Source organism: Eptesicus fuscus, chromosome 20 (genome assembly GCF_027574615.1).
Source record: "Eptesicus fuscus isolate TK198812 chromosome 20, DD_ASM_mEF_20220401, whole genome shotgun sequence".
NCBI lineage: Eukaryota > Metazoa > Chordata > Mammalia > Chiroptera > Vespertilionidae > Eptesicus > Eptesicus fuscus.
Window position 1 is genome coordinate 17,281,785 of NC_072492.1, and position 20,322 is coordinate 17,302,106.

Genomic DNA, 20,322 nt, shown 5'->3' on the forward strand with positions numbered 1-20,322 from the left:
TTATGCTAAGTCAGAGAGATAAAGACAAATATTTTATGATTTCGCTTAGATGTGGAATCTAAAAACAAAATAAACAATCAACAAAATTCATAAAGAGAACAGACTGGTGGTTATCAGTAGGGAAGGGGGTTGGGGTGGGCAAAATGGGTAGAGGGGTCAATTGTATAGTGACAGAAGGTACCTAGACTTACTGTGGTGATCACTTTGTACGGTATACAAATATCGAATTAAGTTGTATACCTGAAACTAATATCATGTTATATACCAGTTTTACCTCAATTTAAAAAAGAAAGGAGCCGAAACCGGTTTGGCTCAGTGGATAGAGCGTCAGCCTGCGGACTGAAAGGTCCCAGGTTCAATTCGGTCAAGGGCATGTACCTTGGTTGTGGGCACATACCCAGTAGGGGGTGTGCAGGAGGCAGCAGATCGATGATGTTTCTCTCTCATCGATATTTCTTACTCTCTATCTCTCTCCCTTCCTTTCTGTAAAAAAAATCAATAAAATATTTAAAACAGAAAAGAAAAAAGAAAGGAAAAAGAAATAGCCCTGGCTGGGTAGCTCAGTTGGTTAGAGCATCGTCCCTATCCACCAAGGTTATTGGTTTGCTTTCCGGTCAGGGCACATACAAGAATCAACCAATAAATACATAGGTAAGTGGAACAATAAATCAATGTTTCTCTCTCTCTCATTCTCCCTTCCTCTCTCTTTCTCAAGGCAATTTTTAAAAATTTACCAAAAAAAAAAAAAAGAAAGAAGTATCTGTGAACTGGTCTCTGGGATTTCTCTTCCAGTCTAGCTTAAATGTCACTTCTGCACTGATCTCTCCTTAATCAAAAATTTCAAAAGACCCGGCCGATGTGGCTCAGTGGTTGAGCATCGACCCAGGAACTAACAGGTCACCAGTTTGATTCCTGGTCAGGGCACGTGCCTGGGTTGTGGGCTCGATCCCCAGTAGGGGCCATGCAGGAGGCAGCTAATCGATGATTCTCATGATTGATGTTTCTATCTCTCTTTCCCTCTCCCTTCCACTCTGAAATCAATAAAAATATATTTTAAAGAAATTTCAAAAGGCTCTAAAAGTCCAAAGGGTCAAATCCATGGATCTCGGCATGGCGTTCTAAGCTCTATATGATATGGCATCATCAGCCTATTGCCCATTCTCCTTCTAGTCCACCATGGGCAACCTGCTCTGGCCATTGCCCTGAAATGTCCCAAACCTCTTACCTAAACCACATACATTCTGTAAGACCCTGCTCCATAGCTACCTCCTCCATGAAGCCTTCCTGGTTCAACAGTTCCAAGCAAGTCTCCTCCGAACTCGGATTATTCCATCATGGGGCCCTTCATTAAATGCCACCTTGGTAAGAATGTTGTGTTGCTCTTCTATACTCATATTTCACTGTGCCTGAGTGCATCTCTGGTTTGACAAGGCCAGAGGCAGGCAGACCAAGGTCAGCAGGCCATGTCTGACAGGCTGCTTGCAGGAATGAGCCCCAGAGATCAGTGATCAAGGCGCAATCGGCACAAACACTGTGCCAAAGACTATAACCCTGAGAGCAAGGAACCAGGAGGCAGGGAGCTGGGACAGCAGACAGGTCCAAGCTGAAGAGAGACTAGAAGAGATGGCAGAGGAGTGTGGGCCTTGGAGCCAGCAACCGAGGAGCAGGGGGCAGGCCGGGTGCAGGGCTGGGCGGCAGTGCCGGCTCCCTGGCTGGTACTGGGCTCCTCATGAATCTCACATTCCTTCCCTGTGGCATGGCTGGCCGGCCGCCACTGTGCACAGAGCCTCTCCAGATCAGCCTTCTGATCCTCAGATGAGGGCTCCTTGAAGTCAGGGACCACAAATGTACTTCTCATCCCCACACAGCCAGGGCCTTAAGAGTCTGTGCGAAATGAATGAGTCTCTGAAAAGCCTCCATTCTCTTCCTCCTCAGTTGTGGTCACCCACTTTCTGGCTCTCTCGGCCACACCTAACAACTGAGGCTCCTCCATCTGTAATATTTACATGTTGACTGCTGGAGAATCCGAAAGGAGAGTTCCCTTCTCTGCTTTCTGAAGGCAGACAGAAAATAATCCATTTCATTTTTAATCTACTTAAATATTTGTGTATCCTGCCAACAGTCCACAGAAGGCACCCTCCAGCCTTAGTGGTATGTCCAAATCTCGTGTTGGATTCCTTTTTTTTTCTCTTATTGATTTCAGAGAGGAAGGGAGAGAGAGAGAGAGAGAAATAGAAACATCAATGATGAGAGAGAATCATTGATTGGCTGCCTCCTGCATGCCCCCTATTGGGGATCGAGCCTGCAACTCGGGCATGTGCCCTTGACTGGAATCGAACCCGGGACCTTTCCAGTCTGCAGGCCAACGCTCTATCCACTGAGCCAAACCGGCTAGGGCTCGTGTTGGATTCTTGAAGAGCTCATGATCTCTCTTATGAGATCGCCCTTCTGTGCCTGTGCACCCCTGCCACCCACCCCAAAGGGTCCTCAAGCAGCATCTCACAGAGGACAGGGCTCAGACTGGCTGTGCATTACATATAGACCATCCTTCAGTGACGTATTAATTTCAGGAGACCCCACAGCCTTGGCATTGACCACCAGGAATGCCTGCATCATGCTGGACCCCATGCCTAGGAAAGGGCAACTTAACTCCCCATGGTGGAGAGAAAGAGATCCCGCCCCACGGATGGCACGTGACTGGAAATGCGGAGAGGCCTCCGTGCCGAGCAGAGGGGCTCCGTGAGGCCCAGCGCCTGGCCCCACTCTCGGGGACAGTGTCAGTCTTCCACGCCCCCGGACAAAACGGCACTTATTTGATCAACACCTTTTCCATCCCTGTACTCTCTGCTCTTTAGTAGCTTCCCAATGTACGGCTCCTCTTGTCCACTCAAGGGCAGCAGCCTCTGGTTTCTTATTTCCCACTGAGCTCAGTCCCGGGAGCTAGCTGCAGCTTGAGACACAGGATCCTATGCGTTTAAATCTACTCCATCTTTTTTTCCAAAAGGGATTTGAGGTGGCTTAAAAACTGCATGCTATAATCTAATAAAAACAGATGAAAATATACTCCTGAAGGGAACACAAGAAAGGAAGAGGAAACGAAGCCAGGGTCAAGGACACGCTCAGAAATGGTCAGTTTTGCAAAATCACTGAAGTGCTTACAAATTCAGCTCTGGGTTTTCTAGGGGCTGAAGCAAAGAATCGTGGTCCGTAATGACATTCCAAGTAGGCAAATATGAAAGAAATAACCAAAAAACCAGAAATCCACCAACTGTTCAAGAGAAGCTCAGTCTTTGCTGGGTGCTCCGGGATAATTTCCTGGGCATAAATTCCTACAAGTGGGATTTTTAAATGAAAGGCCTTACAGATTTTTTAAAGGCCTCGGATGTATACTGCCAATTGCTCTCTTGAAAGGTTGTCCTATTTACATTCCCAGCAGTCTGCTCTCTTCCCTACACTGGGGATTTTTATTTACTTATTTATTTATTTATTTATTTATTTATTTATTTATTTATTTATTTTGGTGGTGGTGGTGGGGGGAGTTCTTTGCAAATGTGATAGACACAAATTCAGTGTTTTCATCCGTAATTCATGAAAGTAAATTATGCTGAATATTTTTATATCCATTCTGACACTATACATAGGACAAATTGCCTACCTTATATCTTTATTGTCTAAATTGTCTTTTTTTTTTTTAAATCCCCACCCAAGGATATTTTTTCCATTGATTTTTGTGTTTTTTTGTTTTCTTTTAGAAAGTGGAGGGGAGGGAGGAAAGGGAGGGGGAGAGAGAGAGAGAGAGAGAGAGGGAGAGAGAGAGAGAGAGAGAGAGAGAGAGAGAGAGAGAGAAACATCAAAGTGAGAGAGAGACATCAATTGGTTGCCTCCTGCATGTTCCCAACTGGGGGCAGGGATCGAATCTACAACCAAGGTATGTGCCCTTGACCGGAAATCGAACCCTTGACCCTTTGGTCTGCAGGCTTATGCTCTAACCACTGAGCAACTGGCCAGGGCTAAATTGTCTTTTCTCTCTTTTTTGGACTGGTATCTGGAAAGAGCTCTTTTTCTATGAAGGATATTGACTCTTTGTCATCATGTTATTAATATTGTTGGTTGCCCTAACCCGTTTGGCTCAGTGGATAGAGCGTTGGCCTGCGGACTGAAGGGTCCCATGTTCAATTCCAGTCAAGGGCATGTACCTTGGTTGTGGACACATCCCCAGGAGGGGGTGTGCAGGAGGCAGCTGATCGATGTTTCTCTCTCATCGACGTTTCTAACTCTCTATCCCTCTCCCTTCCTCTCTGTGAAAAATCAATTAAAAAATATATAAAAAATATTGTTGGTTGCCTTTGTTTAAGCTTTTTTAAAAATATATTTTTATTGATTTGAGAGAGGAAGGGAGAGGGAGAGAGAGAGGCAGAAACATCAATGACGAGAGAGAATCATTGATTGGCTGCCTCCCACACGCCCCCCACTGGGGATCGAGCCCGCAACCCCAGGCATGTGCCCTTGACCGGAATCGAACCTGGGATCCTTTGGTCCGCAGGCTGACGCTCTATCCACTGAGCCAAACCAGCCAGGGCTGTTTTAGCTTTTTGACACCCAAAAGTTTATCTTTTTTAGGTTGTAAAATCTAATTTTCCCTTTTTTTCCTGAGCTGGTCAGTTAAATATTTATTAAGTGCCTACTCTGTGCCAAATATTGAAACTTCCAAATTTTACTGATAAAAGAGGTTAGGTAACTTGCTCAAGGTCATTCAGCAAGTATTTGTTGAATGAATGAATGAATGAATGAATGAATGAAGAGATGAAGTTTTACTTATCCCCAGGAAGTAGCAATTCAACCCTCTGCTCCCCACCAAAGCACACTGAGCTTTCAGTCTCTACAAGCAGAGTGCTGGAAGGAAACGAGGCTGTGCCGTCTCCTTTAAGTTCCCCAAGCAACTTGGTGCTTTTCCTTCTAGACCAGTAAACAAAGTCCTGTCACTCGACTTCTCTTTGGAAAGGGAACTGCTCTCATCTTTTTTAATAGGAGGATGAGCCCCCAACATTCTCAAAATATTAATAGACGTAGCTCTGACCGGTTGACTCAGTTGGTTGGAGCATCGTCTCGTGTACCCAAAGGCTGCGAGTTTCATTCCCAATCAGGGCACATGCCTAAGTTGTGGGTTCAGTCCCTGGTCGGGGCGTATGCGGAGGGAAACTTGCTGATGTTCTCTCTCACATCCATGTTTTCCTCTTTCTCTCTCTCTCCCAGTCTCTCTAAAATTAGTAAGTATATCCTTGGGTGAGGATTTAAAAGAAATGAATAGACCTGGACTATTAATACCCAAGGTGGGGTCCTGGACAGCAGCATCAGCACCACCTGAGGCTTCCTAAAAATGGGGGCCACCCCAGACCCACTGAATCAGAATCTGTACGTTCCCAAGATCCCAGGCAATTCTTATGCACATTTGAAATTGAGAAGCACTGATTTAAAATAAAATGTTTTTTGAAACTTTAGCTCAAACAAAGCCATTTATGCTTACTGTAAATGGTGAAGAAAAAGGTGAAAGAATCAGATGAGTTCCCCCATAAGCTGTGGAATTTGTAGGAAAAGCTTAATTTTTTCCCACTCCCCATGTAACACAGGAGCACCGAGAATGCAAACATTAGCTGCACCCATCGAGGGCCGGCCAGGCTCTGGCACTGCTGATACAAAGAGAACGAGTTTAACTCTTCACAGGCTAGTTAAGTGCTTTCCAAGAAAACACCTGGCTGGGTGGAGGCGGGACGGAGGTATTCACATAGTAAAGAACCAAAACCCAGTTTGCCTCACTAATAATCATTGTTTCTGAAAAACATGATCAATACTCCAAGTCCTAGTTTGCAACACTCTCAGGAAATCAACTGTCTCACCTAAAAGGTAATACCCACTCAGCTCTCACCATTACGCTACAGGAATCATGAGAAGTGCTTTATATACATTATCCTATAAGTGTTCCCAGCAAGTCTTGTGGCAGCGATTTAGCACACCCGTTTCGAAGATGAGGAAACTGAGGCTCAAAGCATCTGAGTGATGGAACCAGACTGCTCTCAGGTCTGTTTGAGAGTAAAACCCATGGGATGGGGTTATGGCCAAGTCACTGGGGAGCATGTGAGGAGGAGGAGTAGCTTCCTCCCCTGTAAAAGTCCTTTGCTTAAAAAACAGCTTCAATGAGGTCTAACCTACATAATGTAAAGTTCACCACATGTCATTTTGAAGATGGTAAAGCAAGTGAACATTCATGGAAATAAAGTTCTTTTCCCTCTGAAAGGAAAGCCAAAGACGTGGTGAGCCCGGATGAGCAGGTTTCCAGAAGCGCCCTGGAGTGGGAATGCCTACCTTGGATTCCATACAGCCGGTTGAGGCGTGACCGCCGGGCCTCGTCGGTGTAGGGGACGGCGAGCCAGGGCATCTCACTGAAGTACTGTTTGAATGAGTCCTCTGACCTGCAGAGACACACGTGCAAACAAGGCTGTATCACCCCGAATGCACCACCGCTGGGTCCTCCCACCTCCCACCAAGTCGTGCCCAGGGATCTGCAGAAGCAGAGGCGTCTGATCGTGTTCAGACACAGAAGGGGTCATTCCGTCCACTCTGGTGTACGTCGGGAAGCAAGTGCCTCCATAGGGCTGGTGGGTACCAAACGACAATGCCAGGCCATCTCAACAGCTTGCTCCCCTGCATCCTACTAGTTTAACTCATGCCCAACCTTTCTTTTCTTTCTTCAAGTATATTTTTATTGATTTCAGAGAGGAAGGGAGAGGGAGAGAGAGATAGAAATATCAATGAGGAGAGAGAATCATTGATTGGCTGCCTCCTGTATGCCCCACACAGGGGATCGAGCCTGCAACCTGAGCATGTGCCCCGACAGGGAATCGAACTGTGACTTCCTGGTTCATAGGTGGATGCTCAACCACTGAGCCACTGCACCCAGCCCAACTTTTCATGCTCAACATAGATGGGTCTTAACACCTTTTTATAAGAAGCCTAGATGTTCAGACACTGCATTTCCTGTGACACTTTTGTATAGTAACAGTGGTGTGTACAGGACCACACTTTCAACCAATCATAGACACTATGATGCCACATATTAGAAATTCCAGGAATGATCAATCTAATCAAGCAACAGCCAAGAAAGCAGATTAGGGGTACCTTGAAACGGGGGGTTGGGGGTGAGAACTGACCGAGGAGAGGCATGGGAGTCTTCTGAGTGCTGGAAATGCTCTCTGTTGTCATTGTGATGCTTACACGCATACGCACAATCTGTCAAAAGGCACTGAACTGTGTACCTAAAATGTCTGCATTTCATTGTATGTCAATTATTCTGCAGTAAAGTTGATTTTTTAAAAAGCTTTAAACATGTTATTACTCCACCTGGCATGCTTCAAGCTTGTCCCCACTCACAGGCACTGAGATGGAAGCCAGGGAGCAGGGGGAGGGACCACAGCATGAACAACACAGACGTCAAGGCTACCTCAGCGTATAACACGCTCTCCCTGTGCTGGCTCTCGGAGAGCCTTCTGTGAACGGGAGCTCAGAGGCAGAAGCACCTGGCGGCTCGGTCTGAACTGGGGCAGGGTTTTGTGATGTAGGACGGTCGCTGATGAATAAAGCCAGGGAGAGGGCAAGAGGCAGAGGAAATTGAGGCTATCGGGGCCCGACATGGTCCCGGATAAAGGTCTGCCCTTCTGGTTTTTGTGATACCCCCAAAGTTCATGGCCGGAGCGAAGGAAGGTGAGTGCCCAGCCAGCTAAGACAGGCATCTCAATCCACCAGCCTCTGCTCTTTTCCTCCCACCCCCCCACCCCATATCCTTTCACCACAATCCAAAAAGCTGAACAAATCAGGAAAATGCATCCTAATCTCAAACGACCCCGGCCTGAATTTGGACCTGCCAGCCTATTTACAGCAAGAACAAGGCTTTCTCGGCTTCCCTCCGGACAACTGCCAGAGTGCACGTGAAATGCATCCATCCCTCTGCCAATAATCCCGGATATGCTTCCCCCAATCCCAACCTCCGAGCTCTACCCTACAGAAGTGAGAAGTGAGGAGGCGAGGCGAAGGCACGTTAACCGGCTGCAGCTGCGGACACGGGAAGCGGCAGCGCCTTCCCGGCGCACGTTACCTGTCTGCACTAACAAAGATGATCTCGAATTTCTGGCCTGCCTCCTTGATCTTCCGGTAGGATTCCACCAGGACCCGGGTGAGGCTTCGGCAAGGGGGACACTGAAAGACAAGAACGGGGTCCTGAGCGTGACTTGGCACCTCCAGCGTCCCCTTTCCCAGCCACTTGCCATCACAGGGAGGCCAGCAAGGCCCACGTAGAGTTGGGCTGGCAGAACCTGGTCCATAAAAGAGGCAGAAACAAGCATGATGGCCCACATCCAGCACAGGCTCCTCCCCCGCTCCCAGCCTGTCAGCAGGCAGCAGTCAAACCCGCTCAGGGACCATGAGAAGCCTCATCAGAACGGCTGAAGAAAGCTACCCTTTTAGACCAGCCAAAAGAAGTCCGCTTCTTGCTGCTATTATCATTCCTAACAATAAGCGCTCACTGCATGCCAACCACAATGCACTGGGCACAGGAGAAAGGAAGAACGCCAGGAAATTGTGCCCCGGCTGTCACTCCTCCAGGAGCCAATCACAGCTGGCTGTGGTGGTGATCTCCCTGCTCCCTCTGTCTGGGCTAACGAGGGAGCGAACACTCACCCAGTGTGCGGAGAAATAGACGCCCACGTGAGACCCCTCCAGGCTGCTGCTCTCCAGGGACTGCCCGTTATTTCTAAGCAAGGGCCCTGCAATGACTTCCCTGAAGGGCTTAGGTCCCCAAGGGAATTCCAAACCTGAAACAGGCAACAGATGGGAGAAGGTTAAGACTCTTCAGTGTGGCCTCTGACCCAAGAGGCCTCGGCGCTGCAGAGCATGGCAACGGTATCATCCCACAGTATTTGTTAGCACACCCATAGGACCTGCAGCCACAACGCAGGAAGAAAAGCAGGACTCATCCCTGACAGAGTCCTACCTGCCCTCAAGGCAACGGTTTCCGGCCTTGCATGATCACAGGGCCCATCTCCTGGGGGCGTTTTGAAGAACACAGAAGCCCAGGTCATACCCCAAATCCCAGGATCCAGGGCTGAAGCTGTATGTCCCCAAACAGCAAAACCGCCTCCCTGGGTCACGGATGGTGAGCCAGGGTGGGGAAGCACTGCCTCAGATATTAACCATGAGTTTCTTCTATTCCAGCCCTGGGATCCCAGTGCATCTCAACTCTGACTGCAAGTCAGAATCCATGGGGGAATTTTAAAATATGATGCTCCAGGGCCCCACCCCCAGAATTTTTGAGTTGGGGCCCAGGGAACCAAGTGAGATAACGATTTAAGTCTAGGGAAAGGAAAGAGTCAAACCCACTCAACCCAGATGGTCTGCATTTTGATGACACTTAAGCCCCAGGCAGGAAGAGCAAATAATATGCTCCCAGCTCAACCAGCAGTGTTTTCTCACAGGGTGGTCCATGGACCACTGCCTCCCAATCGCCTGGGGTGAGGGGAGGCTGGGAGGGAGAAGCACAGACTGGCTGAAAACGCAGGGATGGAGCCCACCCTGAACAAATGGATCCAAAAATCTTGGGGGGTCGGGGGGGGAAATAGGGGGGAGATTGGCATTTTAACAAGCTTCAGAGTAGTGTGTGTGTGTGTGTTTAAATTTGAGAAGGTAAAAACTTGGTTCTACGATGCCCTGGTTTTTACTGAGGGCAATTCTGAGGCAGGTGCTGTTTTAACTGGGAAAGTGTGTGACCAGGCTTGAATCCTCTAGTTGGATCAATAAGTGAGGGAGGAAGATCTTACGACTCCAGTGCAAAGGGGAGAGAAACCAATGTTGGACAGCACTGAGCACCCTGATCAGAGCAACCTGCCCAGTGTGTGGCCAGCCAGCCGGCCAGCAAGACCAAGGCCTGCACCAGGAAATGAGGTGCACTCACCACCGAGGCGGGGAGAACACAGAGCCTGCGACGTCGCTAGGGGAACTGCGCTGGCAGTGAGGACCGGAGCTCCGGCTGCTGCTCAACGGCCTCCTCCGCCCTCAACGCTGACTTCCTTCCTCAGCCCCATCTCCTTCTCCCACGAATTAAAGCTCCCAGGAGGGACATTCTGATCCCTTTAAAAACCTTAACCATGACCTGGAGAATTCCATAATTACATCAAGACAATAATCTTTAGCCAAGTAAACCCACTTACATATACAATTGACCCTTGAAAAACATGGGTGAACTGCCTGGGTCCATTATGCGCAGATCTTTTTTTTAAACCAGCAATTTGAAAAAACTCACAGATAAACCGCATAGCCTAAAACTGATGATGTAAACTTACAGTATTGACAAAAACACACAGTACTGTAAATTTCATTTCTGTTCCTTATGATTTCTTTCATTTTTTTTATGACTTTATTTTCTTAAATATATTTGTATTGATTTTAGAGAGGAAGAGAGATAGAAGCATCAATGATGAGAGAGAATCATTGATCAGCTGCCTCCTGCACACCCGCTACTGGGGATCGAGCCCGCAACCCAGGCATATGCCCTTGGCCGGAATCGAACCTGGGACCCTTCAGTTGCAGGCCGATGCTCTATCCACTGAGCCAAACCGGCTAGGGCTCTTTTTATTTTTTTAAAACATATTTTAATTGATTTCAGAGAGGAAAGGAGAGGGAGAGAGAGATAGAAACATCAATGATGATAGAGAATCATTGATCAGCTGCCTCCTGCACACTCCCCACTGGGGATTGAGCCTACAACCTGGGCATGTGACCTGACCAGGAATGGAACCATGGCCTCCTGGTTCACAGGTCGATGCTCAGCCACTGAGCCACGCCAGCCGGGCTCTTTATGATTTTCTTAATATCATTTTATTTTCTCTAGCTTACTTCATGGTAGGAATACAGTTTATACTATGTATAATGTAGAAAATATGTTAATTGATTGCTTATGTTATCAGTAAGGCTCTCGGTTAACAGTAGGCTATTAGTAGTTAAGTTTGGGAGGGAGTCAAAGTTATACATGGATTTTCCACTGTGTGGGGGTTGGCACCCCTAACCCTCACATGGTTGAAGGGTCAACTGTATTTCATTTGCACACTCTCTAGCAATGGAAGGAGGTCAGGGTAGAGGGTCAGAGGTGGGTACAGCACGGACATGCCAAGGTCTCACCTTCTGGGTCATCACGGATCACCAGCAGCCCATTCCTGCACACAACCTTCCCGGTGGTGGCGTCTAGGAATATTAGTGATGGAATGTTGGAAATTCGATATTTGTTCCAAAGTTTAAGCTGCAAGAAGAAAAGTTAAAGAAGGTGGTTAAGTTCGAACTAGATTAATTGCAGAGTTCTTTTGAACCCCTCAGGCATGAGGGAGGGGTGGCCTGGAAACACAGAAGTGCAGATATATGAGTAACTGATGGAGAGCAGGGCTGGCTGGGCAAATGGACAGGGGAGACTGCAGCTCCCTTGCCCCTGCAGCCTGTGACAGCGCAGGGACCCTGAGCCTGAGTCCCACGCTGGCTCAAGCCATGGCAGAGGCCGGCAAGGGATAGATGACACTTATTCTAGGAGAATTCTTCTCGCCTACCTCTCCCGCAGGCACTTTCTCTAACAAGTATAAAGATGAAGATGGATTATGCACTTTTTAAAAAATATGTTGTTTATTGATTTCAGAGAGAAAAGGAGAGGGAGAGATAGAAACATCAATGATGAGAGAGAATCACTGATTGGCTGCTTCCTGCACTACCCCTACTGGGGATCGAGCCCACAACCCAGCTATGTGATCTTGACCAGAATCAAACCCAAGACCCTTCAGTCTGCAAGCCGATGCTCTATCCACTGAGACAAACCGGCTAGGGTGGATTATGCATCTTGAACACAACCAGAACAAGTGGTTAAGACAAAAAGGGAGGCTTTTTATTGGTGCCTCTCCACCCTCTCAGCAGGCAGGTGCTCCCGTGTTCTGAGCCCCAACGGGGAAGGGACAGGGAACTGAAGACAAGTCGTTACAATCTGCCCCTCTCACTGCTTCACCAGGTCCCTGGGCCTTGGGAGTCATTATACTTGTGTGCCATTCAGCCAGCAAACACTAGGGAAGCAATATCCTGAGCCAGCCCCAACCCTCAACTTTCTTTTTGGTTACTTGGTTTTGTTAACCCTCACCCGAGGATATGTTTTCCCCATTGATTTTTAGAGAGAGTGGAAGGGAGGAGTCAAGTTAGAGAGAGAGAAATATCGATGTGAGAGAGACACATTGATTGGCTGCTTCCTGCACGCGCCCTGACCGGGGCCGGGGATCGAGCCTGACACCGAGGTACATGCTCTTGACCGGAATCCAACCCATGATCCTTCAGTCCGAGGGCCAACACTCTAACCACTGAGCAACCGGCTAAGGCTCAACCCTTAACTCTTGATGCCACTCTGAACAATCCACAATGGTTGGCAGGTCCTGAGGCTGACTGCGCGCACACTGTCAGAGACCAGATTCTAAGTGGGACGAGGCTGAGGACATGTGACTGCAACAAACAGGAGCCGAGTACGTGCGGGCTCTGCTCTCAGCCATCGGGGTGAACACCGTTCAGGTGAGCCACGGGGTGCTCGGGAACGTAACTGCCGAGCCCGGAAAGCAACATAACTAAGTGCAATGTCCAGCTACCAATGAACCTCCAGGAAAGAAGAAACGAGGGGGACAAGAATGGCCCATTGGGGATTCAGCTGCGAGCTTCCCTTCCGGGGCCGGGGCCCAGGCAGGAGGCTGGCCACCGGGGCCTGGGCAGAGCAGGGCCAGGGCATGTCTAAGGAAACAGGCATCAGAGGTCCAGCTGCACACAGGAGAGAGAAAGGCATGTGTGGCTGTGATTATTATTGTTTTTAATTCAATCCCAGGCAGTGAGGGAGCTGGGCGGGGCAGGGGATCTGCCAAGGAATGTTAGGCTTCCCCTGTCTGTGGAGACCTGGGTCTTGGCGGAGAGCGTTGTGGGACCCCACCTCAGACTGGGTGGGCCACGCCTGCAAGCTGCATGCTTTTCCCAGCCCCACGTGTGCGATGGGCTCCCCAAGCCAGCCCAGGACCGCAGAGCAAGAGTGATTCTGCACATCGTTTCCAATGACCGGCATTGCATCATCCAGGGCTGCCTGGTACAGGAGTCAGATGAACCATTCTTAAGAGAAGAGGCAACAGCAAAACAAGGCCATCCGCTGCTGGGGTCAGCTTCACAAAATTTTTATTTTAAAGCGGCGGGAAAAAGAAGATTAAGATGATTGGATTTTTCTGGCTTAAAAAGTAAAAGGGGGGGGGTAGTAATTATTGGAAAAAAATGGGAGACATAGCACAGCATGCAAGAAAGTTGAGATAAAATCACCCATGACTCACCGCTTATGAAAGCTTAGACAATTTCCATCAGTGGCAAATGAGAGTACCCATTTCCTAGCACTCTCACCAACATCAGCTTTTCCCATTGAATAGGGAAAAAATGATACCTCATGTTTGTTGCTTATTTTTTACTTATTGAGATACACACACACACACACACACACACTCTCACTCTCTCTCTCTCTCTCTCTCTCTCTCTCTCTCACTGAGTGGCCCGATTATTATGATCTCTGAACGCATAATAATCTGGCCACTCAGTATATATAGAGGCCCGGTGCAAGAATTTGTTAATGGGTGGGTCCGGCCAGCCTGGCCAGGGGGAGGAGACATGGGCGGTTGGCCGGACTGCCTGCTGGTTGAACTCCTAGTCGAGGGGACAATTTGCATATTAGCCTTTTATTATATAGGATATACATTGAGTGGCCAGATTATTATGCATTCAGAGATCATAATAACCTGGCCACTCAATGTATATTTATACACACACACACACACACATACACACACACACACACTAGTGGCCCAGTGCACAAAATTAATGCACATTAAAAGGGAATTAGAAGAAATATTTTAATATTGCTATTTGTCCTTTCTCTATAGTATAAGTGTCAGAGATGAAAGAAAATTAGTAAAATGTATATGAAAATCTCCCTCCTGTCAGAGTCTGGGGCTCACCGCGGGACCTAGAGTCAAGTCCCCGCCCACCACCCACATGCATTTGGAAAATGCAAGAGACCCAGACCTGGCCAGCCCTACCCCCATTGGGTGAGACCCAGACCCAGCCGGCCACACTGCGGTCAAGCCCCTCCGGGCGGGGGCGCAGCCTCAGGCCCCCTGGCCCGGTGCTGGGGCGTGGGGGGGGCGTGGCCTGAGGTCCCCGTCAAGCCCCTCCAGGCGAGGGGCGCAGTCTGAGGTCCCCCATCAAACCCCATGGGGCAGGGTCGCGGCCTGAGGTCCCTCGCCCTGGCCAGGCGCCATGCAGCCTCAGAGGTCCCTGCTGTTCAGTTGTGATGTTATGGCGTCCTGGCTAATTTGTATATTCATATGTGTGTGTGTGTGTGTGTGTGTGTGTGTGTGTGTGTGTGTATGTATATATGTATATACCAACTGGTGAGGCTACTGAAGACGGCTCAGGCTGGAGTAGAGAGCAGTGGCGAGGGCTTGGGTTGTAGCAGCAGAGACAGTGAGGACATGATATATTCTGAAGACAGTCAATAGAGTAGATTGACAAATTGAATGTCAAGGGAGGATGGAAAGAAAAAAGATCGAGGATGTATTGTGGTTTGGGGGACTGAGCAAGTGTGTCAAGGGTCTGATGAACGTAGATGAGGGACAATGGAGGAGGACGAAGTTTGAGAGGGAAACACCAAGATTGGGCAGGTCAAGTTTGAGTTGCCTATTACATGTGCAAGTGGAGATTTCAAGTAGCCATCTGGATTTACAAATCTGGACTTGGTAGGGGAGGAGGACATGAAATGTAAATTAGGGATCATCAGTCCCTAGATGACCTCCTGGATGAGGTCATCCAAGGAGAGGCCATGGCCACAGAAGAAAAGAGATCCCAGGGCAGAGTAGGGACCACCAATACAGGAGACTGAGAAGGAGTGACGATTGTCACAGGATGAAACGAGGAGACTCTGGTGTCCCAAAAGGCAGCGGAAGGAAGTGTTTTGGAGGAGGCTACTGTGTCAAATCCTGCTGAGATGTTGAATAAAATGAGAATTGACCAGTGGATGGGCAACTAAGGTCACATATGACCTTAACAGGGGCAGGAGGAGTCAGCGAAGTGGTGAAACGGAAAGCAGACTAGAGCGGAAGAGGGGGAATGGGGTGCAGCTCTGCCTAGCACACACACCTAAAGTGGGCCTTGGACCCAAACAAATTCGAGTCCTCTTGACAACATGTGCAATATCTGGAGGAGAATAATTTTTAAAAGAAAGGTTATAAAAAGAGAAAGAGAAAATGGCGGATAAGGGGCTGAGTTGGACTACAGACAATTCTCTTTAAGCGTTTGGCTATAAAGGGAGCAGAGAAATGGGACTGTAGTTGGAGAAACACACGATGAGGTCAGAGGGAGAATATTTGAAAGATGAGGTCAGAGGGAGGATATTTTAAAGGTGAGAGATACTATAACATATGCTGTTGGGGAGAATCCAGAAGAGAGAGTAAAAAATTGATGAAAAGAAAAAATGCAAGAAAAAGTCCTTGAATAGGCAAAAGAATAGGATCTAGGTCATAAATGAAAAGATGGAGTTGTAAAAATAGCTAATTTTAAAATATATATACTCTTACTTCAAAATAGGTTTGCAGTCTGAAAAGAACGGCACACTATTGGCTAAAAAAGGAGACAACTTTTTTTCCAACAGTTACACCATTTATTTCCTTTTCTTAGCAAGCTATATTGGCTGGAGCTGCCAGACAATATTAAACAGTAAGCATCCTTATTGTCTACCTGACCACACTGGATATAGATCTGTAATATATATCTTCATATGTAATATTAGCCACTGGTTTGAGACAGTCTTTAACATGTTAAACAAAATAGTCTTAAATATTATTCAGCCTTAAAAAGGAAGGAAAGTTTGCAATATGCTACCACATGGATGCCCCTTGAGGACATCATGCTAAGTGAAAGAAGCCAGTCACAAAAAGATAGGTACTGCGTGGTTCTACTTAAGTGAGGTACTCAGAGCAGTCTAAAGATAGAAATTATAGTGGTGGTTGCCAGGGCTGGGGTAATGGGAGAATGAAGAATTACTGTTTAATAGATATAGAGTTTCAGTTTTACAAGATGAAAAGAATTACAGGGATAGATGGTTACACAACAATATGAATATATTTAATACCACTGAACTATACACTTAAAGAAGGTTTATTTTAGATGGGCTCAGCTGTGGTCGCTCAGTGGTTGAGCATCGACCTGTGAACCAGGAGGTCATGGTTCAATTACCGGTCAGGGCACATGCCTGGGTTTCAGGCTCAATCCCCAATCTGGGGCGTGCAGGAGACAGCCAATTAATGATTCTCTCTCATCATTGATGTTTTTCTCTCTCCCTCTCCCTTCTGCTCTCTTTTGCTCTGTTAAGGTTACAGCATCGGCCTGAGGACTAATGGGTTCCAGGTTCAGTCTAGGGCACATACCTCGGTTGCAGGATGGATCCCCACCCAGGTCGAGACATGTGTGGGAGTCAAAAAATCAATATGTCTCTCTCAACTCAATGTTTCTCTCTCTTTCTATCTTCCCCCTCCCTTTCCACTCTAAAAATCAATGGAAAAAATATCCTCGGGTGAGAATTACCAGTAACAAAAAATGGTTAAGATGGCAAATTTTATCACACACACAAAAAGCTTTCCATAACTTAATTGTCCAAAAGATTTATCAGGGATAGATGGTTACTTTTTGGTTATTCTTTTGACCTGCTGTGGAGTATTTCATTAGTAGTCACTCTAAGGTCAAACCACCCTTGCCTTCCTGAAAGAACTCTTCCCTGGTCACCTGAATTAAGGGATCACTATAGTCATATCTTCCCTGGCGCTTGGGGCTCTTACAACCAATTGGCAACTTGTAATAAGACTCTATTTTTGGGTAGATAGACTATTCCCTGAAGTAAATTGCAGCCTGTGAGCTTTAAATATGAAGAGGGCAGATACAACATGATTAAATAGAGCAGTCTGAATGTAGCACCCATATTATACTTGAAATGGAAGCATATGATTGGCTCTTGGCTGAATTTTTTTTTTTTTAATGGTGGGTTGTGGTACCTGGGCAATCTAGTCCCTAAATGCTTGGCCACTCAGCATGAGTCATAAAGGAGGCCCTGAAGGCCAGCCTGCTTGGGACAGCCTGAGGGCATTAGGCTAGATCCTTTTAAGATTTCTCCCTTAATAGAGAAGAATTCATTTTTTTCTGGGTCCCTCGTGTAGGCAGAAGGATGGTAACATGTCCCTCTGCTCCACCTCAAATCTCCCAGGATCGGCCTCAGAGAGGGAGGGAACTGTGGTACCCATGACCCCTATCTTCCCTCCCACTGGGAAAGACAAGAGGTCTTAGCTGATGTTTTATCCATGATGGTTGAATCTTTTGTTTCCAAGTAAAGGTCCATTGGTTTAGCTAAAAGAAAAAAAAAATTAGGCTTCTAGAATTACACCTGACACTGAAAAGTTGATCCTGTCGTAGACTGACACATCATGGTCTAATTTTATACAACAGTGATTTGTTTAGGAAATGATGTCATTCGCCAGCGACTTGTAGATTTGCACGGGAAGACCTTTCTCAGGTTGTAGCACCACAGTGACTGCTCCGAGGCAATACCGAAGGCACAGGAATGCGCACGCCAACCCTGTCAGTTCTGATACTCCAGTCAGATTTACGTGAGAAAAGTCCTATCACAGGTCCGCTTTGCGGATGGTTTTCTTACCCTAACTGGAAATAAGGAACACGTGAGCCTGAAGAAATGGTCACCAAGATTCACCTCTGTGCCTTTTCAAGTGCGTGACATCTGAAGTCCTCTAAAGGTTTTAAAAAGGCCTCTTAAAAAAGAGTGGTTTCATAGGCATTTTTGGGTCACAGACACTTTTGAGGATAAAAGATATCGATCCTTCCCCCAGAGAAAAAGGCACACGCACAAAAAAGTTTCTGTGAAATTTCCGAGTTCCTGAATCCCTTGAAGCTGTCTGATCCCATCCCTGCACAGACCCTACAGGGAGACCCCTTGTCTCAAGAGTTCATTTTAGTGCATAGCTTGACCATGATTCAACTGGGAGAACTACGATATTACCCCATCTTAGTTCCTGTTGTGAAAATCCCTCTGATAAAAATCAGCATTTGCCTAAACTCTAAGATGATGCAACAGTGAAGAGTGGAGATCAACATCTCCGAGTGCTGCTGCTTTGTTCTAAACCCACTGAGAGCTGATTACTTCCTGCAGCCTCTACCTCCCCTCGCCATTGGGAGAGTGAAGATCAAAACCACCCAGGACTGAGCACTATATGCTCTTACTTTTTTGTTGTTGTTACTCCCCACCTGAGGATATTTTTCCATTGATTTTTAGAGAGAGTGGAAGGGAGGGGGAGAGACAGAAAGAGAGAAACATCAATGCGAGAGAGACACATCGATTGGTTATCTCCTGCACGCGCCTTGACCAGGGTCAGGGATCGAGCCTGCAACCGAGGTACATGCCCTTGAGCAGAATCCAACCCTTCAGTTCGTGGGCCTACGCTCTATCCACTGAGCCAAACCGGCTAGGGCCAAATGCACTTACTTTTAAGGGTCCAAAGAAATGAGTTTATATGTTCCCTTGGCACAATATTAGAGCATCTCATCAAAGTCAGGAGCATACATACTTCCTCATGATCTTACAGTCCCTACTTGGAAGGAAACATGTTAGTGTAGGAAGAAGACAGAATTTAGGGGGCTTGGGTGTACATCTTAGCCCTGGCATCTTATTAGGTGTCAGTGGTGACATGGCACCAGCCTTGGGCAGGCCATGCCTTCTCACCTGGCGCAGTAAGCCCCACCTCCCAGGATGAACGTGGGCTGTAAATGAGGTGATGTGTGTGGAGACGCTCTGAAAACGAAAGCACCGTACACATGGGGCTCATTATTAATATCTGAATCAAATTTATGCTTATTTTCCTCTTTTCTTGACAGCATCCTTTTCAAAAAGCATTTTCCTGTCAACTCTATTTTAAAGTTAATCCATCAACTGTATATAGTTAGTAAGCGGTACGTAAAGCTCCAAAAATGGAGATTTCCTTCTGCAAAAAGTAGTCTTTTCACCATAAGCTCCTTCTGCAAAAACATACATATTTTTGTAGTCTGTTTGCCTTTTTCTTCTTCTTCTTCCTCTCTCCCTCACATTTTGGATTTCCAGATTTTAAAGGGGCATCTGGAATTTAAAAACAAAAAACAGACTCTCTGGATTTTACTTTTCTCTCTACTTAAGAGAACTCTGACGCCACGTGTGATTCTGACAGGAATTCCTACTTCGTTTCTTCACCTGGCTTGGGTGACTGACTTGTAAAATACAGTCCAGTCTTTAGGAAAGTGGGGGTTGGGGGGGTGCGGGGGGTGAGGTGGGGCTGGGCCAGGCGTTCCCATCCCAGCAGCCTCTGAGCCAGGAGGCTGGATGGAGCAAGAGCTCACATCCCATCGGACTTGAGAGACCAAAAGGCTGAGGGCAACTCCAACAAGCGCTCTGAGGGCGACCCGACAGGGGCTGCTGCAGTTGGGAAAGACCAAATGACTTTTAAAAAATAATATGTTTTTATTAATTTTGAGGGAGAGAGGAAGGGAGAGGGATAGAGAGATAGAAACATGTGGAGAGAGAAACATCATCATCAATAGGCTGACACGCCCCCTTCTGAGGATGGAACCCACAACCCGGGCATGGGCCCTGACCTGGGAATTGAACCGAGAATTAACAGCAAAAATCCCAAAGGCCAGAAATCTAAGTGTTTATAATTATTAGTTCGCCGAATTCAAAAGCAAGGCAACAAAGATGAAATTTAAAAAAAAAGAAGAAGAAGAAGAGGCGAAACTTGGCAGAAATCAAAAAGGATGACGCAATGGGCTATTGGGTTACTTAAAAGTTCCGATTCCCCAGCTGGCGGCTGGTTCTGGTTAGCGGTCCCAAGTTTGTGGTGGAAGCGCTATCGTCCCAGGAATGCTGGTCAGAAAGGCTTTTACAGCGACCCACAAAACACCCAGGCGAACGTCAAAAGGGACGGGATGGGGAGCTGGCGGCTGCAAAAATGCAAGCTCCGGGGCCCAGCTAATCGGGAGCCCTGGCGGGTTAGTCAGCACCCACAGACGCCACAGGGGAAAGCAACCTGGCCGTTTCCGAGAAGCCCCGGCCCGTGGGGTGACGTGGAATCGGCCGCCTGTTCTGAGGCCTGGGCC

General features: G+C 47.4%; 1 protein-coding gene across 2 annotated transcripts in view; it reads right to left on the minus strand.

Annotated features, from left to right (window-relative positions):
* The window catches only part of NXN (nucleoredoxin), a 147,940-nt gene that overhangs the window by 18,238 nt on the left and 109,380 nt on the right, over window positions 1-20,322 (minus strand). For both annotated transcript variants that reach the window (XM_054708950.1, XM_054708951.1), the window contains exons 2-5: window positions 11,221-11,338; window positions 8,728-8,861; window positions 8,147-8,247; window positions 6,361-6,467 (exon numbers count right to left, since the gene is read on the minus strand). In XM_054708950.1, the coding sequence (XP_054564925.1) occupies window positions 6,361-6,467; window positions 8,147-8,247; window positions 8,728-8,861; window positions 11,221-11,338 (460 nt within the window). The remainder of the gene's footprint in view (window positions 1-6,360; window positions 6,468-8,146; window positions 8,248-8,727; window positions 8,862-11,220; window positions 11,339-20,322) is intronic.